Source organism: Hoplias malabaricus, chromosome 10 (genome assembly GCF_029633855.1).
Source record: "Hoplias malabaricus isolate fHopMal1 chromosome 10, fHopMal1.hap1, whole genome shotgun sequence".
Lineage (NCBI taxonomy): Eukaryota > Metazoa > Chordata > Actinopteri > Characiformes > Erythrinidae > Hoplias > Hoplias malabaricus.
In genome coordinates this window covers 20,142,632-20,168,045 of record NC_089809.1, presented here as the reverse complement: position 1 = coordinate 20,168,045, position 25,414 = coordinate 20,142,632, and the positions used below count along the sequence as shown (strand labels likewise).

General features: G+C 39.3%; 1 protein-coding gene across 2 annotated transcripts in view; it reads left to right on the top strand.

The window, feature by feature from the left end:
* The window catches only part of col15a1a (collagen, type XV, alpha 1a), a 95,540-nt gene that overhangs the window by 29,445 nt on the left and 40,681 nt on the right, over positions 1–25,414 (top strand). For both annotated transcript variants that reach the window (XM_066682467.1, XM_066682466.1), the window contains exons 3-5: positions 14,320–14,867; positions 22,470–22,544; positions 24,617–24,709. In XM_066682467.1, coding sequence (XP_066538564.1) covers positions 14,320–14,867; positions 22,470–22,544; positions 24,617–24,709 — 716 coding nt within the window. The remainder of the gene's footprint in view (positions 1–14,319; positions 14,868–22,469; positions 22,545–24,616; positions 24,710–25,414) is intronic.

Sequence of the window (25,414 nt, the reverse complement as noted above, 5' to 3'; positions counted from 1 at the left end):
CCACTTATACAATTCAGGGTCACGGTGGGTCTAGAGCCTACACGGAATCACTGGGCGCAAGGCAAGAACACACACTGAAAGGGGCACTAGTCCTTCACAGGGCGACACACACTCACTCATTTACTCACACATTTACACATTTGGACACTTTTGAGTCACCAATTCACCTACCAACATGTGCATTTGGACCGTGTTTTTACTGATATCTGGGAAAACGAAACAGAATAGTGTAATTCGAGAAATTAACCAAACTATTGCCAAGGGTGAGTGAACTGAAAGTCAAGTAGTGTTAATATGATGTGTGCATTTGAATGAAACCCATCGCATTACTATTTTCAGTGTATAAGAGGTTTGAAATATGTTAGTTGCATCCTCAGTGAACACCGAACAACTCTTATCTCCCACTGATCCTTTTAATCATGCTTCCAGCACAGCAGCTCAGCAAGGCTTTCACCTCCATTTCTACCGATCCCTCCCTGAGGCAGAAATAAACCATGAAAAAGCACAGTTAAAGCCCTCAGTCCCCCCTGCTGTACCCAACTAGGTATGACACTAGAGTCCCCCCTGCTTTAGCCCATGGGAATGGAGGGAATGCTGTTACCACTGTGTGATGAGCTAATGCTCTACTTAATATTGCCTCATTTGGCAAAAAACTTTCACAGTGTGCTATACTGACCCACTTTGGCTCTCCAGCTCTCTTTCCCTTGCTCTCTCTAACAACCCCCCTCCAACACCCCCACCCATCCAACGTTTCTCACTCTCTAGCTTTCTCTCTAATCCCAGGACAGTTTAAGTCACAGCTAGATGATCTCATTTGGATGGTTTTTATATTCACCATTATAATTTGAGCGTCATTCAGGAATCTATAATAGTTACATAATTCAAACAAATTTTACTGATTATAAGGACTGCCTATAAAATCTGAGACATAATATTTGATTATTAAATCACTAAGACAAATTGAATATTCTCAGTATCAGACTATTAACACTGAATGTTCATAGTTTTTTAGACTCTGAATACATTAGTTAGTTCTGGTGTGCATGATCTATTGCCACAGTGAAATAAAAAGTAAAAAAATAGTGTAAAGTGTTCTGAGGAGCATTGGAGCTGTATTCTCTGGAGTGATGGAGACCCAAAATCAATTCCTGACATCATTAATGTCCTCAAAACCTCAAGTACTTCACAGTACTGTTCCAACATCTACTCAAAAGCCTTCCCAGCAGGGCTCACAGAAATGGGGAAAAACCCTTATTAATACACTTGATTTTGAAATACATATTTTTAAATTGTATAGAGTATACTGAGACATATATCACTGATGACAATAATGAAAACGTTTACTTTGGTTCAGGGATTCTTGGCATAACATTCTGAAGCCTAAAAAGCATCTGAAGCCTAAAAAAGGTTTAAGATGACTTATTAAATCGAGGCTATTTCTCCAGTATGAGTGAGGATCCATAGGTTAAACAAACTCTTGCTGTGACCCAGGGCTTTTGACACTTTTCTGTCATGCATTAGGCATTTTAATACATCCCAAATGTCTGTGCATGTGGATCGTTTGATCTGCTTTGTTTTCTAATGGATAAATATCAAAAGCAGTTTCATGCTGATCTCTTTGATAAGCTTCATTAAAAATCTTATTCACTTAATCATAAGCATTTGCTATACTTTCATGGTATATATTCACATGCCAAAAAAGTGTTGAATAAAATGTGTCTGGCTGAGTAGGAGCAGAGCTGCGTAGACACTTTAGTCTGCAGGATGCCTGCAGCCATCTGGAACACGGTGTTGAGTGAAATTTTAATGGCTATAAAACCACTGTGTTCTGTGTATTAATCCTCTGCTTGAGTGTCATGGTACAGTTTCATTAGAGGTGGGTTTTAATGTGGGATTTATGGTGGAAAATGTCTCAGTCCTCTTCAGAGGTCTTTCAAAAACACATGCTTCAGGGATTTGGATTGTCAATGTAAGGTTGTATAAATGATACCAGACCTGAAAGTATCTTTCATAGAAATTAAGTTAAAACCTCTCTGAATGGTATCATTTTAAAATTAATTTAATAGCAAGTTTCCAGCCACATTTTCTCTTCAATTATTAGTCAATTTCTATTCTACACATCAGTGACCCCTGATTGCACACAGTGCCACTAGCCTCAGGAGTACTCATGTCAACTCACCATTTTCTTAAATTATGTCTAATGCAGTGACACTAAACAATTCATCACACCACAGGAGAGTGTAAACTACCAACATCTGTCACATCAGCTGAAAGACATACATGATATTTTGCACTGTTTTTAGAGAGATTGAAGGAGATGAAGGACTGTCCTACACAAACAATAAGTTTCCAGTCTCCTCATTTTGTATCCTTAAAAAAATAATTTTGGTTAATGAACACCTAATCCAGTATTTTTTTCTGACCTGCTGGATAACAATAGGAACAATAGGTAGTTTGATCCCCCTTTCCTGCAGCAAAATATGCTACTATTTTTTTCTTATTCATTTGGCAAGGTTTTATGTTCAATGATACAACATTACTGTTAGGATTTGATTGCACAGGGCCACAGTAGTGTTAGGATTATCAAGCACTGATATTGGATGTCAGAGAACACAGTTCCACTCTGCCATGTCTCAGTGCTGTGGCAATGTCTCTAGCTGTTGCTCAGTATTGATGATATTGATGAACCAATGTGCAATTTAATATTCTATGCACTTCTTTTGCATGTTTATATTGATTTTATGCCACAAGATGAAAAATGTAATAACTTTGCCATGCACATTAGCAAGCTAAGCATGAAGAGTAGCAGCTGAGGTAGCTTCAATTAGCTGAATAGTTAACAGTTAAGCTGATGGATTCCTTGTAAATGAACACCATCCTTTGCTTAGTTTCCTTGTCAGTGCATGTCAGTTGAAATCTGTTTAAGCTTGAGACTGCTGGAACTATTGAAGCCGAGTATAAGCATCAAACAAGCTTCTTATGAGTTTCAGGGGCTTTGAATTATGAAATACAAGATAAAATCTTGTATATTTCAAGACAAACAGCTGTCTTCTGAGTGGTTAGGATGTCTGTCCCTCTCTCCCATCAATCAGTTTATTGCAAGCTAAAGTGGGTGTATTTTAGCTGGCATTACAGATCTAGTTAGTGTTCTCCTTTAAGCCTATTAGAATGTTTAGTGTCATTGTGTTAGTGGCATTTTGAAAAAAAGCAGTAGCTGACTTCAAATGTCAAGCATGTGCTTTTTTCACCCTCCCAGTTTCAGCTTGATGTGACTGGGGTATCATTAGTTAAAGGGTGGAATTGGCCATGAAAAAACTGTTTAGAAAACTTGGCACAGAAAAAGTATTTTAAGCTAAATAGAAATTGATGATTTATTATTAAGAATCATAAACTTTTAAGGCCTTATTCATAAGCATATTTCACATTATTTAAGGTTGAAATTAATCACAGAGATAGTTAACACCAGGTTTTAAAAAATTGAAAAATTAACTATTATTTTCATATTTCACACAGTATTGCTCCAGTATTTTCTTGTGAAAACAGTGAATAACACCAACATATTTATTTGAAACAATTACACCATTCTCTTAAACTTTTGTGTCATTTTTAGAAACAAGGTCCACATTTACATTAGTGGCTGATTTAACATAGTTGTGGCTCTTGTTCTGGTCACACACTTCCTGTGGCAACAAGCGCTTGGTTTCTTGCTTTCCTCACAGTGGCTCCTGCTTCTTCTGAGCCAAACATAAAACTTTGCATGCTAGCGGTTGGTTATGAGTGTTAATATCATTTGTTTTTATAACAAGGAGGAGTTTGGAATAAAAACAAGCTACATTTATTTTAATTTCTCAAATGTACTGCTAAGCCTGGTAGTGAATTTGCAAAGCTATTTTTTGTTGTGTAGCAGTAGTTGTTTAAACAGAATCATAAGGCTATTTTGTCTGTTATTCTAGTAGCAGCGTCTATTCTGTTCCTATTTACAGTGTACTGTACTGGACAGATATATCTTACACTGTATTATGCTTAAAGTCTTTTGTTTTTCCCTTTTTTGCAAGCTTTATGTGGATGCATAAAATAGGAGAACAATACTGATACAACTTAGTGTCTTGATATTTTATAATAAGCACAGCTTTTTATTTGTTTCTCCCCTAGTTGTAATTGATTTGACACAGAATCCTAAATCTGCCTTAAGCATCCACTGTAAGTAAATGGTTGAACAAGGTAGTGCATAACACCACTACCACACACACTGGAGTCTGGGGTTTATTCCCTGCCAATTTCACTGCTGTACCCATGGCCTCATGATCTTTTACCAGTGTAAATGTAAATGAAAATGTATTTTGTATTTATGTCAGTGGAAGAAAAGTTTGGGTGAATAATACCTTCCTTGCACCACCATTTTGTTAAGTAGACCAGGTCTGAAGCAAGAAAAATGTATAAACTCTTTGATGCTAGGTGAATTTAATAAAGTGGACAGTGAGTTGACAGTGTTTAAAAACTCCAGGAGCACTGCTGTGTCTGATGCATTTGTACCAGCACATCCCACACTAACACTACATCAGTGTCATTGCAGCACTGAGAATGATCCACTACACAAATCATATCTGCTCTGTGGGAGTCCTAAGTGATGGAGTAAAGTATTGTTTTTTGTTTGTTTGATGGCGTAGAGTGTCTTTTGGTTTTGACTATGGAAATTAGGAATCTTCTTGAGGGAAGAAATTGTTGCACAGTCTATCTTTGGAGGTCCAATTCCAATGGCACTTTCTTTGAGAACACAGGAAAGGGAATAATATGTGTGAGGAGGGTGTTAGGTGTTCTCCATAATGCTGGAGATTTTGTGGATGCAGTGTGTTGTGTAATTATCTGTGAAGGAAGGGAGAGACCCCACTGACCTTCCCAGCTGTCCTCACTATGCATTTGTGGTAAGAGACAATTCAGTACAAGTCAAGGAGGGATGCAGCTGCACAGGATGCCCCCACTGTAGAATGTGGTGAGGATCATGGGGGTGTTGGGGTTTCCTCGGTTTCAGCAGAAAACAGATCTGCTGCTGTTCTTGCTTGGTCATGGAACTGATGTTTAGGTCCAGGTAAGTTGGTGCTCATCACTACAGAGGGACCATTGGGGTTGAGTAGAGAGGAAGCAGACTGAGCTCTAATAAATTTCGTTTTGTCCACATACAGAGACAAGTTGTGAACTTCGAACAAGTCACTTAGTCACTGCACCTATTATAAGTACACTGACTAGTGATTCCTGCTGATGAGACCCACAATAGTCATGCTATCAGCAAACTTAATAGTACGATTTGAGCTTTGTGTTGCTACATAGTTGTGAGTCAGCAGTGTGAAGAGCAGAGGACTGATTACCCAGTCCTGGGGGCTCCGGTATTCAGGGTGAAGATGCTGGAGATGGATACTCCTGATCCGGACTGTCTGTCCAAGTCACAAAGTCCAGGATCCAGTTGCAGAGGGAGGTGTACAGGCCCAGACCCAGTTTGTCAGTCAGATGAAGAGGAATGATTACTTGATGCTAAACTGAAGTGCATTCGGACTTTGTTTTTTACATTGGTGACAGCCAGATGAAGAGTGGTGGCGCTGGCATCATGTGTGGTTGGAAAAATTTACAAACTGCAGTGGGTCCAGAGTGAGGTGTGGTTGTCTCTTGATGTGCCTCATGATAAGCAGCTCAAAGCACTTCATGATGATGGATTTGAGTGCTATAGCATGGTATTCCTTGAGGCAGGCATTGAACTGATAGTGGCAGTCTTGAAGCATGTTGGTACACCAGCACTGTTCAGGAAAAGGTTGAAGATGTCTGTGAAGACATCCGCCAGGTGGTCTGCACATTCCCTGAGTACTCAGCCAGGAATGTTGTCTGGTCCAGTAGCCTTCCATGCATTCACTCTGTCCAGAATTTTCCTCACATCAGCCACAGACAGACACAGCACTTGGTCATAATGTTATGGCTGGTCAGTGTATAAGTCATGCACTTAGCATATCATAAATCTTGTAAATCAAGAAAAAAAAATAGTGAAGGAAGTATAATGAAATTATCTTATTTTGGTACCTTGTGTGATTACCACTTTGACACCTGGATTACAGCTGACTACAACTTTCAGATATTATTCCTATTTTTGCTAAGAGACTGTAGAACAGGGTAGAGTAATAACCTCTAGATTTAGAGGAACCCCATCACTGAAACTGATATTTTCCAAGGTGAGTTTAATATGAGCACTAGCTCAGACTTTCACCACAGTAGTGAATTATCTTATTCTCTCTTGTCATGCCCTGTGGTTCCCCTCTCTAGTTCTGGTGGTCTTTCTGCTGGACGTCATCCTTCAGCTCTTACTGTTATTGGGAAACCTGAAAACTAAAATAGGGAAAAAAGTCACTCAGAAAAAAGAGAAAACATAAAACCACAGGAACCATTACAAATGAGCACTTTGTTTTTACAGGAACCTGGACCTAATGCCATTAAAAAATGTTTGTTTATTTGTTGATGCAAGTCTTGCAAGATACAAGACATGCAGTGCTCAAAAATCTTGAGCACCAGGAACCCATGAAAAAATATGTTTTATTTGGTTATTTGGTATAACCTTTGACTCAAATAAATGAAGTATTTGAACAGCATGATGACATTGCATGCAGTCTGTTGGGTAAATTGTGTGTGGCCATTCTTTCCTAACATGAACTTTGTTTTATTTATTATTTGTGCAGTGAAATATCAGACTTATTTGAATATGTCATACCAAAACTTCCTTCTAAATACCTGTAATACATGCAGTATGTTTTCAAATACAGTTTTGTGGTTTAATCATAGTCCACAGCACATACATTTTCCATAAATTTTACCAGTGGGACTGTGTCATCCAGGGGGACATTAAGGAGTGTTCTTTGTCCAGAGCTGCATCTGGTTACGAGGCAGTTGTTGATTCTGTTGGTCTGTAGATTGCTCAGTGTCCTGTTCTGATATTTAACTGAGGTGGTTCATGCTGCACATGGTATGAATTCGGTCAGCAGGGACTCAGAACACTGACCACTAACTAGGGTGAAGATTACATTGGAGTCTGTGGTTTTGAAACAGATGATGTATTAAGTAATTCTGCGCTGAAGGACCAGCTATCAAGCCTAACACACTCATAAATACACATAGTTTGTAATATAGCGACCCAGATGTGGACCACCATGAAAGATTGTTGTGTTTCTATAAATTTTAAAAATACATCAAATTGGGAAAAAATTATTGACATAAGTTAATGGTAATGTATAGAAATTACAAATAGCATTTACCATATGGTGATGATGTTTTATATACATTTATGCATTATATTCAAAAGCCCCTATCAAAACATATGAGTAATGCTTTACTCTTTAAAACTTGAATCAAGACCAGATGCAGATTTGCCAGTCTGCTATTGCCAGATTTGCTATGCGGGCCAGTCACAATCTCGTAAAAATAACGTTTTGGACAACAATGAGGAATTTTAATCTAAATGTGGGTGGGGCTCAGGGTGGTAAACATAAAACAGTAAACAGAGAAGAAATGTAAAAATCCTCTCCCGGACTTCATTCCAACTGGATTCTCTAATCTTCCCAAACCAGCCTCAGAGGTGTCAGGGCAGTAGAAACAACATTCTGGAAAGGATCTTCTGGTCCCAATTTTGCCCCCTGTTCTGAAAAGAGTCACAGTTTACACCTGGTGGTTTTATGTGACATGAGTATCATCATTGTATCATAATACAGATATCTACATAAAAATGTATATGTAAATGCTCTAAGACAAATTTAACAAGTTTAAATCTGATTCTGGAGGTGGTCTGAGATGCATTTTAGCCATATGTTAAAGAAGGGTATATGCAGCTGTCTCTCCAAGCAACATTCAGTAACCAATACTCACCGTAAACAAACAAAAAATAGTCATAGACTTAAGCCAGGAAGAAAAAAATAGAGTGGAATTAGAGTGGAATTTCGACACCAAATAAGCATATAGATATGTGTCTTGTGTGAGGAGTACTGTCATGGACAAAAATCAAGCAAATGAGTCTGTCAAATAAATAATGATCTGAAAACTAGAAATGGAAATAGAAAAGTCACAATGTTTAATTTTATTAAGGCTGTGCATCAAAGCGTTAATCCTGATTCGGCCCAATCACAAATCAACACTCCAGAAAAATTCACATTTTTGTAACATTTTTTGGCAAAGAGAGGCCAACACCTGGCTCCTCCAAACTGTACAAAGCCCCTAGATCAGTACACCATTATTCCCAACTCACATGATTATATTAGATCATAGAACACTATTGTTCCCAAAAGCTTACATTAAAATTTCTTTGATTTACATTTTCTTTGATTATCTGTCACGTCATTATTTGCATCATTAGTGACTGCCTTTCCAACCCTTAACCACCATCATTTCCATTATACACCTCTACCAGTTTCTCCTAGCCTTCAGTGAGGCTTGATTTATTCAACAATAACATGAGAAATAATCTATTTGCTTTAGTTTATAACAGGAAATGTATTATTTTCCTAATGACAGGATCAGATAAAACCTAATGCTGAGATAGTAAATGTTGAATAACTGAAATATTCATTCCTTCATTCATTATCTGTAACCGCTTATCCAATTCAGGGTCCGGGTGGGTCCAGAGCCTACCTGGAATCATTGGGCGCAATGCGGGAATACACCCTGGAGGGGGCGCCAGTCCTTCACAGGGCAACACAGACACACACACACATTCACTCACACCTACGGACACTTTTGAGTCGCCAATCCACCTACCAACGTGTGTTTTTGGACTGTGGGAGGAAACCAGAGCACCCAGAGGAAACCCACACGGACACGAGGAGAACACACCAACTCCTCACAGACAGTCACCCAGAGCGGAAATCGAACCCGCAACCTCCAGGTCCCTGGAGCTGTGTGACGCTACCTGCTGCGCCACCGTGCCGCCCTAACTGATATATTGTGAAACAAAATAATTATTTTTTATCAACAATAATGAAAAACAGCTTTACTTCAGATATACTGTAAAATTATTGTCCATTGGGCTTGTTCCAGTTCTGATTTCTTTTCAGTGAATGCATATGACCAGAGTGTTGATTTTGTACATGAAGGGGCCCTGTCTGTGTTTTCATTCTCTCATTTTTAGGTAAAATAATGCTTGCAAAGTTGTCCACAAGCAAGCGCAGCCACTATCAGATCATCTGTGACACTATATGGCAAGAGTCTATATAGACATTAGTCCTTCAAATCTAGATCATAAATCCAGGTGTGGTCTTGGATTCTCTCTCTCTCTCTCTCTCTCTCTCTCTCTCTCTCTCTCTCTCTCTCTCTCTCTCTCTCTCTTTCTCTGTGTGTGTGTGTGCGCGCGTGTGTGTTTGTGTGTATGTATTCAGTAGCCATCTAGTGACAAATTTATTAAGGTTAATAGTAGAATTCATGGCTAAAATCTGCATTCTCTCTGCAGATTTGAAGAATTCTGGTATAGGACATCACTGCATCACTCTAAATGATACACTGAAATATGTGTTCAAATGTTCTGCTTCACGCATACTATAATATGTAAAATATTAATACATTCAATGCTCTGGTCATAAGACACTTCTTAAAGATGGTGTCTCATTTTTTTCATTATCATTAAGACTCAAAAGTCCCTAGTGTGAACCCAAACTTATCTGGAAAATAACAATTGTCCAAACTGTCAGGTTTTATGCCACTCATTCAGATAATCGGCAACATCTGGATCAGCAAAGATTTATGAATAATGAATTGCTCCCAAATGAATCAGTATTATGCTGGGCATTTCCACCAATGGCTCAGTAGCCCTGATAATTTTATGGTAAGGTCACGTTTATAAATCCTAGTTTTGAGTAATATTAAACTTATTTTGCTGCAGAATAAATAAAGTATTTGTAAAATGATGCTAATGTTCTATAGGTTATGGAGGACTTCGTAGAATCTGTAGTACATGCTTCCATAAGAGTTGAGAAAATAAATACAATTATAATTGTCTTTATAACTAGAAAACCTCATTACAAATATCAAATCAAAGCATATAAAAACAAATAAAAAATTACAGTTTTAATATTATTGAATCATTTATAATATATACTGTAAACAGTCGCATTATGCCTTGGTGTTTAGTTCATACCATAAATTTATATTGACTATGTTATAGTTCACTAATAATAATTAACCTAACAGAGTTATTCCAAGCTTGTGAAGCATATTTATTGGTACTGTGTTTTTGTAGTTGCTGTAGTTGCAATATTGATATTCCATCATTTTCTATAAATGAAGTGCAATAGGGGCTATAAGTGATAACAGTAATCGTAAACATACCTTTTAAATGCCTTGCTAAGACCTTGTGATGAACCTTTTGTGCAATTTTATCTTTTCTGGACTGTTTTCAAGTAACACAATCATGGAAAATCTTAGTTATTAGATTTATAAGCTCACTCCAAACAGGTCTTCTTAATCATCTCACTAATATGAAATTTTATAGCTAGGTTCGTTTACAGCTTTTTGGGTCAATGTTGCGTTGGTGAACTTGGCAAGTGGAGAAAGGCTGTTATCCAAACAGCTATACAGGAGTTGATATCTGGCCTACAAAAATCTCTGCAAGCCAAACACAAAGATGCTGCTCACTCTTTCACAGTTGGATGAGGCTTTGTCCTTTATTTCACTGAGAAACATAAACACTGAGATCGGATCTAGAGGACGTCAACTCTGCAGCTGCTCAGTGACTGGCCAAGTTGTTCAGTAATAGTGAAAAACCGGCCTTGGTTTAAAGACAAGAGTTTCTCTAAAGGGTTCAGTAGTCTGGTGATGAAAGCTCACTCTATGACCTGATGACAGTCATCCTATTGTCTCCTTTATGACATCATTGTTCCTGTGTGAATTGTAACAATCCTGAATGCCTGTGATTTGTGAAATTTGGGTCATAACTCAGTGCAAATATGAATTGAAATATGTTTGGTCTCCAACTGTGCGATTAAAAGCTTGTCACACAAACATGTGTAATGATGCTGGGTTTCAGTGCAACCTGGCAACACCAAAGTATCCTGCACACAAACAAATATCTGACTTAAATCAGAATGGGGATTTCCTCGCTAAACGTCTCATAATGATCCAGAAAACGTAATTATTACCAGAGAGCAATTAAAAAAATGTATTGGTTTATTGTTATTGGCCCTGAACATCAGAGGAAATGTGTTTTTTTTTCTGATTATATCCCATGTTTTTCATTGCAAATGATTTACTAGTATAGCAATTAGAATGAAAAGTACAAACTTTGAAACATATACATTGATTTAAAGATTCCTTAGCATTTGTTGTTTCTCTTCTTTCTTTTTGAATTGACATGTGTTGCATGAACTCTCCAAGTTTGCACTATATTGTAATTTAAATCCATCTAATCCATCAAACTTGAGGTTAACTAATACTAAGTACCATATGTTAAACATCAAAACATGTATCTCCATCTTTGTAGTGTTATAGCTTACAACATTTGAACAAAGCAACTTTTCTTCACATTGAAGAAAACATAGAAATGCTCCAAAACTACTTTGAATACAATCTGTTGACTTCTATTGAAAGTTAACAAGTTTTTTTTCTGATATAAATGGTTTTCTGTAGACAGCGATGATATTTTAAATGTTATTGTGTTTAAAGGTCTCAGACTTTTGGACCCTGTATAACTAACTCTCACTTGCCAAACACATCATCCTCATTGGTCAGGATCTATACATGGAACCATCATGGGACACTGCCAGCTCAATCACATCAAACGGACCCTGGGCTTTAATCAGTCAGATATGTTTACAGTCATCAGCAACTAGAAACACTATTGTTATTTACATTGCTTCACTTTATTGTAATTTACATTAATTGCACCTTATTTTGTTGTTTACATCTACTAAACCTTATTTTATGTGTACTGTACTTGATGTAACTCATGTTAATTTATTGCCTTTTTGTGTGGTTGCACTAACAGGACTGCTTTTTAATTTTACTGTGCTGCGTGCAGTGTAGTGACAATAAACCTAATCTAATCTAATCAGTGTTTCTTTTACAATTTCCAAGTGAAATTTTGCAGCATCAGTGTAAATGGACCAGAGAACTCTTTATATATCCGAAGAATACCCACTGAGGAGCCTGAGGTGGCACAGTTCATCCCTGGTTCACAGGAGCAATCGCAGCAGCATTGCGCATATTAGCTCTACCTAATCTCTTCCAGATGATTGTGTCGCGCGCTGGCTCGCCTCATACAGAGCATACAATTGTTGCTACAGTTCCCCTCAGCCTTAATTAGGACCGTGTGTGTGGGGTTGAGAGGCTGGAATAGAGGGGGAATTTGGGCTGAAGCATTGTCTCCAGGTTTTGTTAGAATTTTGCCTGAATCTGCTGATCTGAGGCCAAGGCTGAGTGCTGGTCCCTGAAGATCAGGCCTAAAGCTATGTGATGGAAACTGGTCCAAGACCAGAGCTGGGTTTGGTTGTGCTGGACAGATGGTAATGCTTTAGAAAACTGATGAATGGATAGAGATGGGAAGGTCTTTTCCACTGCACAAGTTGATTGATGTGGTCAGGAATGAAGATGTGGAGACCTGTAAAGATACCTTGGATGTGTACAATGGAACACATGAACGTGCGTGTGTGTGGGTGTGTGTGTGTCTGTGTGTGTGGTGCCCAAGCACAGCTGGATATTTGGCTCTTTTTTTTTTTTTTTGCTATGGGATAATTACCAAGAATTATGACCAGGCCCTAATTCCTGCAACTACTGTACAAATGGCTACTTATGTTTATTTATCCCTAAACTGTGAGTGGATTTCCATCCAGAACGTTAGCATATTGTTTACGTAGTAATATGGCCTCGAAATGAGGGAGGTGGAGAGATCCGAGTGGGTCATTTATGTCAAAAACACACTTTATATCAAAAAGCTTGATTTTATTTATTTATTTATTTTTATTTTTGGGGGGGTGCCTGTGCCATTTCTGTGTGTAGAGCTTGTTCTTAATGTTTTGAGTGAGAAGTTAAATGCTGTGTGGTTCCTGACTTGTGCGCAGTGCTGCTGTATGTCTACAATATTCCACACAATGCTCTAAAATACGAGTGCTGGTGTGAAAACAGTGATAAAATTCGGAGAGGAGAGAAGGGCAGTCAGGGGAGTCCATTAAAAGCCCGTGTTCGCGGGATGAGTCCGGGGCTCCGGCGCACGCTGTGTCGCATGCGCAGTGTGTATCTATAAACCATCTGAAACGTCATCGTTTATTCGAAAAACCCTCTTCGTTAGCCCTTTAGCAATATTCTAACTTTTCCACCTCGTCCGAGCGTAAAAAAGCTTCCATCCATGTTTTTTAATGCGCATTTTCATTATTCGCAAAAAATCGGTGGATGGAAAACCGCTAAATGACTCTTTTTGAAGATATTTAAGTGGAGTAACAACACAACATGCCTGCCATTTTTCATGTAGTTGATTTAATTGTCTGCTTTGCACATTCCCTTCAGCAGTCAAAAATGTTTTAAGACATTTTTAATGTATTTTAGGCAATTTCCTTGCGGAAATGTTTTTAAATAAAATGTATGATATATAAATTAAGATGGGGTTTTATTGTTGCACAATTTAGAACAACATTGTGTCTTCATATTTAACCAATTTGTGGGGTGTGAACACTGTCCTATGGACACTGAGCGGGCACAGACCCGTAGGACAGCACCTGGGGAGCAGGAGGGAGGAGACAGTGCTGTTTCTTCACTCCCTTCACCCCAGTGCAAGATATATGACTGCAACTTATAACACATGATTTACAGACTATAGTCCATCTGCTACTCTGCGTGTTCATCCCCATCACACTCTGTTCTTTAATGGTCAGAGTCCCCACAGGACCACCACAGAGCAGATACTGTATGATTTGATTGGTGGATCATGTTCAGTGCTGCAGTGACACTGACACATTGGTGTTGTGTTAGTGTGTGTTGTTTTGTTACGAGTTGATGAGGTACAGCAGTGCTACTGGAGTTTGAAACACTGTGTCCACTCGTTGTCCACTCTGTTGCAGTATTTTACACCTACATTATTGGTGCACTTTGTAGATGTAAAGTCAGAGACAGTAACAGAACTGTGCTACAAAGCTTGTGTTGCTACTACTGCATGCAATTGAGGACCTACAATCAATGTAGTTTTACTGTTGGCTGATCAGTGTTTATTAGAAATCATTAGAAAAAGATTATTTAAAAAATACATGTTTATTGTATGAAACAAACATGTCAGAATATAATATAATATTATGCTTTCCTTTCTCTTCTTCTATTTGTCAGAGAGGGGCTCGAGTGAGCAACTGGATCTGACGGAGCTAATTGGCGTGCCTCTACCTCCCTCTGTCTCCTTCGTCACTGGTTTCGAGGGCTTCCCAGCATACAGCTTCGGTCCGGATGCCAACGTTGGCCGGCTCACACGCTCCTTCATCCCTGACCCTTTCTTCCGGGACTTTGCCATCATAGTAACAGCTAAGCCCACCACTCGGCATGGAGGAATACTGTTTGCCATCACAGATGCTTTACAGAAGATAGTGCACTTAGGAGTGGCTTTATCTCCAGTGGAAGATGACTCACAGCGAGTGGTGCTTTATTACACTGAACCTGGAGCTTCTCGTACACAGGAAGCCGCTTCCTTTAAGATGGGGGACCTGACAGGACGCTGGGCCAGGTTCACTCTAGCTGTTCTGGGGGAGGAAGTGAAGCTCTACATGGACTGTGAGGAGCACAGCCGGGTTGCTTTCCATAGGAGCCAGGAGAGACTCACCTTTCAGCCCAGCTCAGGCATATTTGTTGGGAATGCAGGAGGCACCAGGCTGGAGAGGTTTGTGGTGAGTGCAAAACTATGGTGTTTACGATTGTGTATGAGTGGCCTTTCTGTAGTGTGTTTGTTCAAGGAAGAGTGTTTATGTTTGTCGCCTTGCGGTTATGCACCTGCACTGTGTAGAGCTTTTATATGGCTGTGCTGGTCTTTAGTTTTGAGTGTGGTGGGTCCTTCAAGTTTATTTGTGGTAGTTTGTGGTACAATAGTATTGTCATGAAGAGCCATTTCACGGATATTTGGTGATATGCAGCACAACAGCAGCAAGGAGGTCTCTGCTGAGTTCCAATGAGTGAGAAACCTTTAGAGGAACCAAGAAATCTTGGTCATTTTTTATAATAAGGCTATGCTTATAAAGGTTTAGAAATCATTTAAAATTGGTTTATTAATTAGGTTTTAAACACCTTAAAATTCATATCAGTTATAATACATAGAGTAACAGTACATAGGGTAAGAATGACGTGTGGTTTTAAAACCCAGGTTTATTCCCAAAAGGTACCATTACATTCTATTATATTTAGAAGTAGAGGTGAATATTTGTAACCTTTCATTATAGAAGTCCCAGCGATGAAATGGAGCGTATGAAATCAACACAATACTAAAATGTACAAATATAATAGAATAAGGTAAGATTATGTTCCCTTACTAAAGGTACAGTATATGCACCCTTGAGGGGACCACCACAGTGACAACAAAATGTACCACCACAGTTAAAGTCTTTCTGACAGTTACCCTGATATGTTTTGTCCATCAGTCCACAATATACATGTCCATTTCATCACATATCTGTTAATACATTAACATTTAAAAACTGTGTTTTATTAATTAACCACCGGCCGAATGTCTTATTTTACTTTAATGATAATGTGGCATTCCTTAACAATTTTAAGTCTTAGCATATTCCTTGCCCTGACATTTTCAGAAAGTTGTCTGACACTTTCACTATAGCAAATATCAGGTTACTGTTGCCCTTTCTGTGACTTAATGAGTTAATGACTTTTAAATGGCTTACAGCTTAGTTAATAGCCATTTAACATACATGTTTTTAACCATTTATAAAGGTAGTTTTACTTTAAAATGGTTCCAACATCTTTCAGATTTACATTTAGACCAGAAATGACAAGCATGTACCTAGTGCTCTGGAGGTCAACTTAAATTCATATTTGAAATTCTCACAGTTTTGATATGAGGCCACCTTTATGACACATAGCAGGAACAATAATAAACAGTTGACTACAGTAGAAAATGTGAGATTTACAAAACAATAGCAAACTTGTTTAATGGAGAAAAAAATATTTAATATTGTCTGAGGTTGTTGGTTGCTGACGCTGTACATTTTGAATAGTGTCATTTTATGCCAGCTATAGAAGAGCATGAATTAAGTAACATATCAAATGTATTCTATAAATTGTAAAAGAAATTAACCAAATAAGCTATTCATACTCAATTCTGTGCCTGGGTAAGCACCTGATGCTACACTTCAATGGTCCTTGGGCATGACTTCTAACACATTTATTGCATTCATTGGGATTCATTTTGTATATTTGGCATCACAGAGCATGTATACAGCTACAATGTCTTGGCTGATGGTCATACGTTTGACAGATGTGTATGTGTGAATCCTCCACAACAAACAACAACAGCAGGCTTATGTCAGACCTGTCAACGTGGCAGTTTTATATAGCAACAGCATGACCAAAGATCAGTGTTGTTTTATTTGAATTATTACTGCAGTACTAGAGGAGTTCAGCTTTAGAAGTCTGTGCTGAATGACTCACTGTATGGAAGGGAGCCTGTCAGTTGGCCCAGCTGCTTCTGTTAGCAAACGATCCCAAAAACTGAAAATCCACAGCAGGAACAGGTTCTGATGCAACTCCTAGGAAAATGAGGGAATCTCAAAGTTGCAAATGTATATAAAAGACCTTTATGTTCTTATGAGAATGAAAGAAGAAAGCAGCAACTGTCCTCACTGTGACTAAGTCAATGTTTAGTCTTGAGGGCACCCTAATAACACGCATCTTGAGGTTCTGGAAAGAGAAAGTGAAAAATGGCTCTTGCAGCCAGTGTATGGTTTGAGCGACTTCCAAACATTATGGTGACTGAAAGTTTGCCAGGCATTATGGGTAAAAGAGAGAGAGAGAGAGAGAGAGAGAGAGAGAGAGAGAGAGAGAGAGAGAGAGAGAGAGAGAGAGAGAGAGAGAGAGAGAGAGAATGACAGAGAGACATTTGACATGCAGAGGGAGAGAGAGAGAGAGAGACAGAGACAGTGAGTGAAAGCACAGAAAGTGAAAGTCAGTTCACGCAGAAACACAAATAATAAGGAGCGAGAATGTAGTGAGATGAAAATGAGCTGACAACATGAGGTGCACACTTGTTAACACACACACACACACACTTCACACTTACAGAGAGAGACACACATCCTAAGAGGTGTATGTGCAGATACACGTGTTGCTTTGGCAGCACTCCCAGTTCTATATATATATGAACTGCAGTATGTGTGTGTGTGTGCAGTGTGTGTATGTGTATTGGGACACGTATGGGGCTGAATGCAGAGTGTTTATGGAGTGTGTGCTAAGTGCAGTGTGTGTGCTATGTGTCTTCTTTAATGGTTTCCTGCTTGTGCTGCAGTGATGCTGTGCCGGGAGTATTTCCTTTGCTTCTTTGCTCCAAATCCCTCCACCCGACCGTTGCATACTCTGTATTCTTTCAGTATGTGGCTCATGCTACTTCTGCTTCCACTGCTGCACTCCACTCTGCTGTGTGTTTCTTCACAATAATGTTGTTTGTTTGTTTGTTTGCAAATGTTAGTGACTTGGAGTGTTGTTATATAAAGAATTAAAATTTATTTTAATGAATGTTTCTTTAAAAATTAAATAAATAAATAAATCTCCAACCCATTTGGGTGTAAACATAAGGTAAGTATGGATTTTCCTGGGAAAAGTCATTTTGAATTGAATTCAGAAATTAATAAAGCAATTAATGTACTTCCTCCTTGGCCCTAAAAATGGTATGTGTGTATATTGGGGGTATTAAAGCCTATTAATAATTCATGATGTTTTAATCTGCACTTCGCAAAATCCAAAGACCACATTTCATCTTTTTATTTTTCTGTGAAAACAACCAGTGAGTACAAGACATTTATTTTTCAAATTAAAGCATACATTTTTACAAAATTTCCCCAAAGCCTTCCCACCGGCTTAATGTGGCCACACTTTTCATCAATTAGCTTCCATTTTTTCAAGAGACATATCAACCTTTTGCTCATAAGAGGACGTTTTTTATTTTGTCCCAAGATGAAAGTGGTGTTTATCTGTTGGTACTATTTGTTGTTTTGCATGGTTGTTATTCCTTTAGTTTTCTTTGTATATAAATAAGGCTCTTCATTTTTGACCCGCAACAATTATAGCCTCTGTAGTATGATGTGCTAATATAGTCAGACACATATAGCCTTAGACACACACACACACACACACACACACATGCCCACAGAAAAAGAGTGACCACCACAGCCGATGTGTGTGGCCCACCCTGCCCTGCCCAGGTCAATGTGTTTACTGTTAACAGCTGGGATTAGCATATGCTCTGTCCACAAATCTGAAAGCTAGAGGCAGGGAATGAGCCAGAAGAACACCTCCAAACATTGCCCAGAATCAGCATGTTTAGTATTATATAACACATTTGCATAAAGGAATAAATAAATAAAATCATTCATGGGTTTAGGCCGGAAGCTATAAAGTTGTCTGATGATTTGTCTGAGGAGATCAGAAAGAAAATCGTTTCTATGACTACAGTTGCAAGGATTATTAAGAAGCCTAAGGTCCATGGGACCATAGCCAACCTCCTGGAAGTGGCCACAAGAGCAAAATTGACCCCAGATTTAGAAGAAAGATAGTGAGAAATGTGGAAGAAAGAACCAAAGAAAAGTTCCAGATACAAGCTGAACCCCAAGGTCAAGGCACTTCAGTGTCTGATCACGCCACCCATGGTTTTTTGAAAGACAGAGGGCTCCATGGAAGAAGGCCCAGAAGCGCTCGGATGTTGAAGGAATAATATATAGAAAAGCCAGACCTGAGTTTGCTAAAATACATACTGACAAACCAATGCTTCAGGGAGAATAACCTCTGAACAGACGAGACACAACTGGAACTTTTTGGCAAGTTACACCAGCTGTCTCCATGTTCCCAGATGAAAAAATAAAGCTTTCAAAGAAAAGTGTTTTGGGGCTGTTTTGCTGTGCCTGGCACAGGGCCTTGAATAAGTGCAGGGCACAAAGAAGATGTTCTTGAGTGAAACATACTGCCAAGTGTCAGAAAGCTCTGCCTCAGTCTTACATTGTGGGTCCTCCAACAGGACAATGACCCAAAACATAGCTAAAAGCCCTCAAGAATGACTAAGAAAACTGGACTAATCTGAAGTGACCTTCTGTGAGCCTTGATCTCAATTCTATCAAACATCTATGGGAAGAGCAGAAGAGCTGAACCATGCAGTCTGAATAAGACACTCTCCAAACCTGAGACAGCTGGAGCATTGCTCAGGAAGAGTGGGCCTGACTACCTGTTTACAGATGTGGAAGTCTCATTCTGAGCTACAGAAATGGATTTTGTTTCGGCGATTGCCTCTAAAGTTTGTGCAACAAAATATTAGGGAAATGTCCCATCATTTTGAAATAATAATAATAAAAGGTATATCCTTCTATTTTCATGGAATATTACCCACAACATTGTCCATATCTGTAAAATTTATATTCACTTAATCATACACTGTAGTTTAGTATAAGAGCAAAATTAATAAGAAGCATTTCCAACGTTTTCAGAGTACAATGTAATGATATATAAATATGACAATGATAATTTGGTTGTAAGGCAGGTTAGGGTCAGTAAGATCAGGGTTTAAAGTAGATATTGAAAGTGGCCACTGTATTTACCAAAGTCAAACCACACTAACAGGATTAACAGACTCAATGGATGATTGAGCCAGTAAACCAGAGTAAAATGAACATTCAGTAACTACTAAGAATGTTTTATTAAAGATGCTGCTACTTATACATCTGTATATACGTTATGCCCATCTGTATATAGAGATGGGCATAATATACATGATATATATATGCTTCATGTGACCATTTTTTCTTGTGTAATTTATGTCCTTGCCTGTGGGAAGAAATTTTTTTCCAGTGTATACAAGATATGAGGACTGACCAAAAAGACCACTTGACTTGAAAGTTATGTATGCACTAGATTAACTAAACAGAGGGTGCAAATAGAGAATCCTTTAATTTTATTAAATATTCCAAGGATATTTCCTCACTATTTGCTAGCTCTCCAGTATATTTGCTGCTCGAAACTGATCTAATGTGTTTACAAATCCCCAATGTCTGTAAATGGGTAAAAACTAAAGGCACCATATTTTTCCCTCAAACACACAGTTCCACCTTAAAAAATGTGGCGCTTCTGAACATAAACAAACCAGAGAACAAGCTTAGAGGTACTTAGAAAACTTCTGAGTGAAGTCTTTGGATACCATGCACACACACACACACACACACACACACACACACACACACACACACTCTTACTGGACTGAAATCCAGACTCAGAGATCTTTCTCAGTGGAAATTCCTGATCACTGTAAACGAGTAATGCAATGGCTTGATGCTGTGGAGCTTGGTTTTTCCTGCACCAACACAGATCATAGAGAACAGAGTCAGTAGAGCTGTCTCTGTCCCAAAGGGAGACCCATTCATAAAGGCTTAGCTCACACTTCCTGTTGGTTATCTGTATCTATGGGAACATGTCAGAAAGGCTATCTCACTACAGCACATACTGGAGTTCAGTGTAAAACAGCACCTACACTGATCAACAATAAACATTAAACTGATCGCCTTGTTTTTACACTTGCAATTAGAAAGATTTTAAAAGTAATCATGTTTGTATCTGCATATGATTAGTTCCCTTTTAGCTGTTGTTCAGTGGTCAGTTTTTGCTGTCCTCGATCCGCTTTTATCAGTTCAACACACATTAACACACCACCAAAACACAAGTATCAGTGCAGTGCTGAGAATGACCCAACCCTCAAAAATGCCTACTCTGTGGGGATCTTGACTTTGATTAGCATGGTAAAGGGGGGCTAACAAAGTATGCAGAGCAACACATGGACTGCAATATCTCAGGCATCAGGCAATGTACTCATAATTATTTAATATTCATTCATTCATTATCTGTAACTGCTTATCCAGTTCAGGGTCACGGTGGGTCCAGAGCCTACCTGGAATCATTGGGCGCAAGGCAGGAATACACCCAGGAGGGGGCACCGGTCCTTCACAGGGCAACACACACACTCACACATTCACTCACACACACGCGGACACGGAGAGAACACTCCAACTCCTCATAGACCGTCACATAGAGCGGGACTCCTGGAGCTGTGTGACTGCGACACTACCTGCTGCACCACCGTGCCACCCCCATTACTTAATATATTAAAATTAACTGATTTAGCTTTTGGGGTGGCATGGTGGTTCAGCAGGTAGTGTTGCAGTCGCACAGCTTCAGGATCCTGGGGTTATTGGTTCAAGTCCTGCTTTGGGTGACTGTCTGTGAGGAGTTTGGTGTGTTCTCCCTGTGTCCACGTGGGTTTCCTCCGGATGCTCCGGTTTCCTCCCACGGTCCAAAAACACACGTTGTTAGGTAGATTGGTGACTCAGTAGTGTCCATAGGTGTGTGTCATCCTGTGAAGGACTGGCTCTGGAGGCAGGATGTATTCCCGCCTTGCGCCCAGTGATTCCGGGTAGGCTCTGGACCCACCGTGACCCTGAACTGGATAAGTGGTTACAGACAGTGAATGAATGATTTCGCTTTTAGAGTCATTAACCCACAAGGACCCTTAAAAAATACTTTCTGATCAGATAATCCACAGAGGACAGCACTGCCTGTGAATAGAAGAGTGAAAATTGCTGTTTGTTGGTTTCTCTTTAAGTCTCTAAGCTTTGTTTACTATTCTGCCATGTGGAGTCAATTTAATTTGGTGTACCAATGTTTCTCTCCCACCCTTTCTCTTTGTTTCTGTTCACCCTCTCCCTCTCTGTGCATCACACTCTTTTTTCCAAGCTTTTAAAAGGCTTTAGTGAATGGAAAACAGGTGTTAGTCCTCTGGTTGCTGTGTACAAATAAATTTCCAGCTCCTCCTCTGTGCTTTTGGTTGAACTCCACTGCGCTGGAGGCAATGAGACTCTCAGCTGTTCTCTGTGCAGGTGGCACACACTCCAAGTCCAGCAGGGTGAAGGGTTTCAGTATCTAGGCCAATAAAGTCTAGGGCTGGCCAAAAGTAAAATGAAGAGGACATAACCAAATAACTTGTGATGATCCACCACTCTAAAAAAAAGAAAATCTTTTGCATAGACTATGAGCATGTTTAACTGCTCTGTAACTGTGTTAAATTAAATGTTTTTAACATATATCCCTGTGTGTGTCGTGTTTGTGAATTGAATCCTCACCCTTGATCACCCTTGAAATTTGATCATTTTCTATTTCCCTCTCTCTCTCTCTCTCTCTCTCTCTCTCTCTCTCTCTCTCTCTCTCTCATTCCCAATTCTATATCTCTCTCCCTCCAGGGCTCTATCCAGCAGTTGGTGTTGACTCCAGACCCCCGGGCCCCTGATGAACAGTGTGAGGAGGATGACCCCTATGTGAGTATCCTCAGGGACTCGTCTTGGTCCCCTGTGTCCTGTCTGTCCTCTGTGTCTTATGTTCTTCTCCCTCTTTGATATTCCTCCAGAGCTTTGAACTCCTCACATGAAAGCCCTACATATTTATGCAGAATTGTCTCCCATAGGTTCCCATTAAAATCCTCATAATTCCACACTGTTAGATTTTTAAAAACACAATAAAGCTGATGTATGATGGGGTAATGACCTAAAGAGTATAAGCAGAATTGTGGGAGAAATGTAAAATGCTGGAGACTGTCTCATGATGTGCTCCTCCAGTGGAGAGGGAGGGACTGGACTGTGTTTTACTTGTGATGACTGTAAAATTGGTCTGTGGCGCCATCTAGCGGTTCAAACTGAGCATGACGAGCTTTATATCTGAACAAGACAAGTATTCTCTACATCTGTACATATGAGCTACTGAAATTTGCAAAATCCTGTATCCACTGTATATACCTTTTTAAAGCTAAGGGAATATCGCTGATGTAAAACTTACTTTATGTGAACAAATCAGTAAAAACAATTAAAAAAACATGAACAAAACCCCAAAAAGATTTCGCTAGTGTACACCAACCAGCCACAACATTAAAACATCAGACATGTGAAGTGAATAACCTTGATTATCTTGTTACAATGGCACCTTACAGCTGTGATGGGCAAAAGTGGCCCAAAGAAGGACAAAAAATGACAGGGGCAGTGATGTGAAGCCTGCTGTGTTGGCTCTGATCCAATAGAAGCTACAGTGTCAAAAATTCCTTTTTCCAACACAAACATGTTCACTGCTGCCTAACTTATCCCTCCGCTTTAACTGGTGCCACTGTAAGGTCACCTCTGGATGGTTTTAATCCCTCTTTTCAATGGTTTTAATTGGTGTATAAGTAAAGCACACTCCTAAATAACTATATCATGGCCTTTGAGAAATTTGGCATTGAATCCTTAATTTATAGTTAAAATACTTATTTGTTTGCTATAGAATAACTTTTTGATTTGCATGGGTTTTCAATGCAGTATTCCACCATTCCCAAACTACTGAACTTAATACATGTTAAAGCTTTTTATTCTTTACTTACACAGAAGGAAGTGCAGTGAGATATATATATAACTGAAACATTTACATTTACTGTATAAAGCAAAGACTCTTATTTAGAGCAACTTAGAGAACATGCTGTGTCATCGACTAAGTGAATGCATCCCAGCCAGTATATATCATCACTGTCTGAAGAAAAACATGCATCTCCAAAATAATAGGAACATTCTTCTTAACATTCAATTGAAGACGTTAAAAAGATTTAACCCAAGTAAATATGGAGCATTTCTATTTGTTCGTTCTTCTTGAAATTTCCACACAAAGTGAAGCACAGCTGCTGTGTTCAGATGATGTAGTAAACTATCCACAAAAACTGGAGAATCATGTTTGTCTCTGGACAATGACAATATGTGTATGTAGTGATATCATCCAAACAATATTGAACTAAGACTCACCTGTGTGCGGCACGGTGGCGCAGCAGGTAGTGTCGCAGTCACACAGCTCCAGGGGCCTGGAGGTTGTGGGTTCGATTCCCGCTCCGGGTGACCGGCTGTGAGGAGTTGGTGTGTTCTGCGTGGGTTTCCTCCGGGTGCTCCGGTTTCCTCCCACAGTCCAAAAAAACACACGTTGCAGGTGGATTGGCGACTCAAAAGTGTCCGTAGGTGTGAGTGTGTGAGTGAATGTGTGTGTGTCTGAGTTGCCCTGTGAAGGACTGGTGCCCCCTCCAGGGTGTATTCCCGCCTTGTGCCCGATGATTCCAGGTAGGCTCTGGACCCCCTGCGACCCTAAATTGGATAAGCGGTTACAGATAATGGATGGATGGATGGACTCACCTGTACATAGAATTCAATGCTGAAAGCTTTAAAGAGAGAAAATCCAAATAAACAATATAACACACAACTTGCAATACCATACAATACTTGATGAATCCTGGGGAACAGAAACAGTGTAATTCATCTAATTTAAGGACAGGTGGAGATATTCATAAGTACTCAAACATTTTGTGTGTGTTTGTGTGTTTTACCAGGCATCTGGATATGGCAGTGGGGACGATGTATATGATGACACAGAGACTATGAACGAAGTAAAGAAAGTGGTGGAGGAGAGAAAATACCCTGAAGTGAGTAGTAATACACACACACACACACACACACACATATATACACACTGCTTGGTCAGTTCTGCTGAAGCTCTGGTGAGTGTATCAGTTCTCAAATGGCTGCGGGAGTGAAACATTTCCTTCAGTGAAAGATTGCTTTCTGACAAATCATGATGCTCTGCTTTTCTTAATCGCTCCGCTGTCTGCTTTTAAAGATAAGAACACACAGATCAACATCCTGACCTCACAAGTCTGCCTCGTACTTGAATGACTCAAATGTGAAAGACTTTGAAGGCATCATGGTAGACTAAACATGTTGATAACGCTGGCATTTTACCAGTACAAATACTTCTCCATTAGAGAGATTTTCCTTCAAATATATATTTTGAGAATACTTAAATTTGACCTTCTGTAGATCTGCTTTGATGTCAGGATGAGACCCACTTCAAACAGTAGTATGACTTAGACACACACACACACACACACACACTCACACACACACACTTTATAACTCAGCTAGTGGGAAATGTATGCCCTAGTTTCAGTGATGTTCCTGTACACTTTCTATACTTTGCTGTGTGACCTAACATAAGCCAAAGCAGGATGCAGGTCAGAATGACTTTAATGAATAACTTTATTCATGTAGCTTTTGTTTTATTATTATTTGTAAAGTTCAGAGGAAATCTCATATATCACAAGGAGGAGCATGAGGGGGCAGTGTGCTCT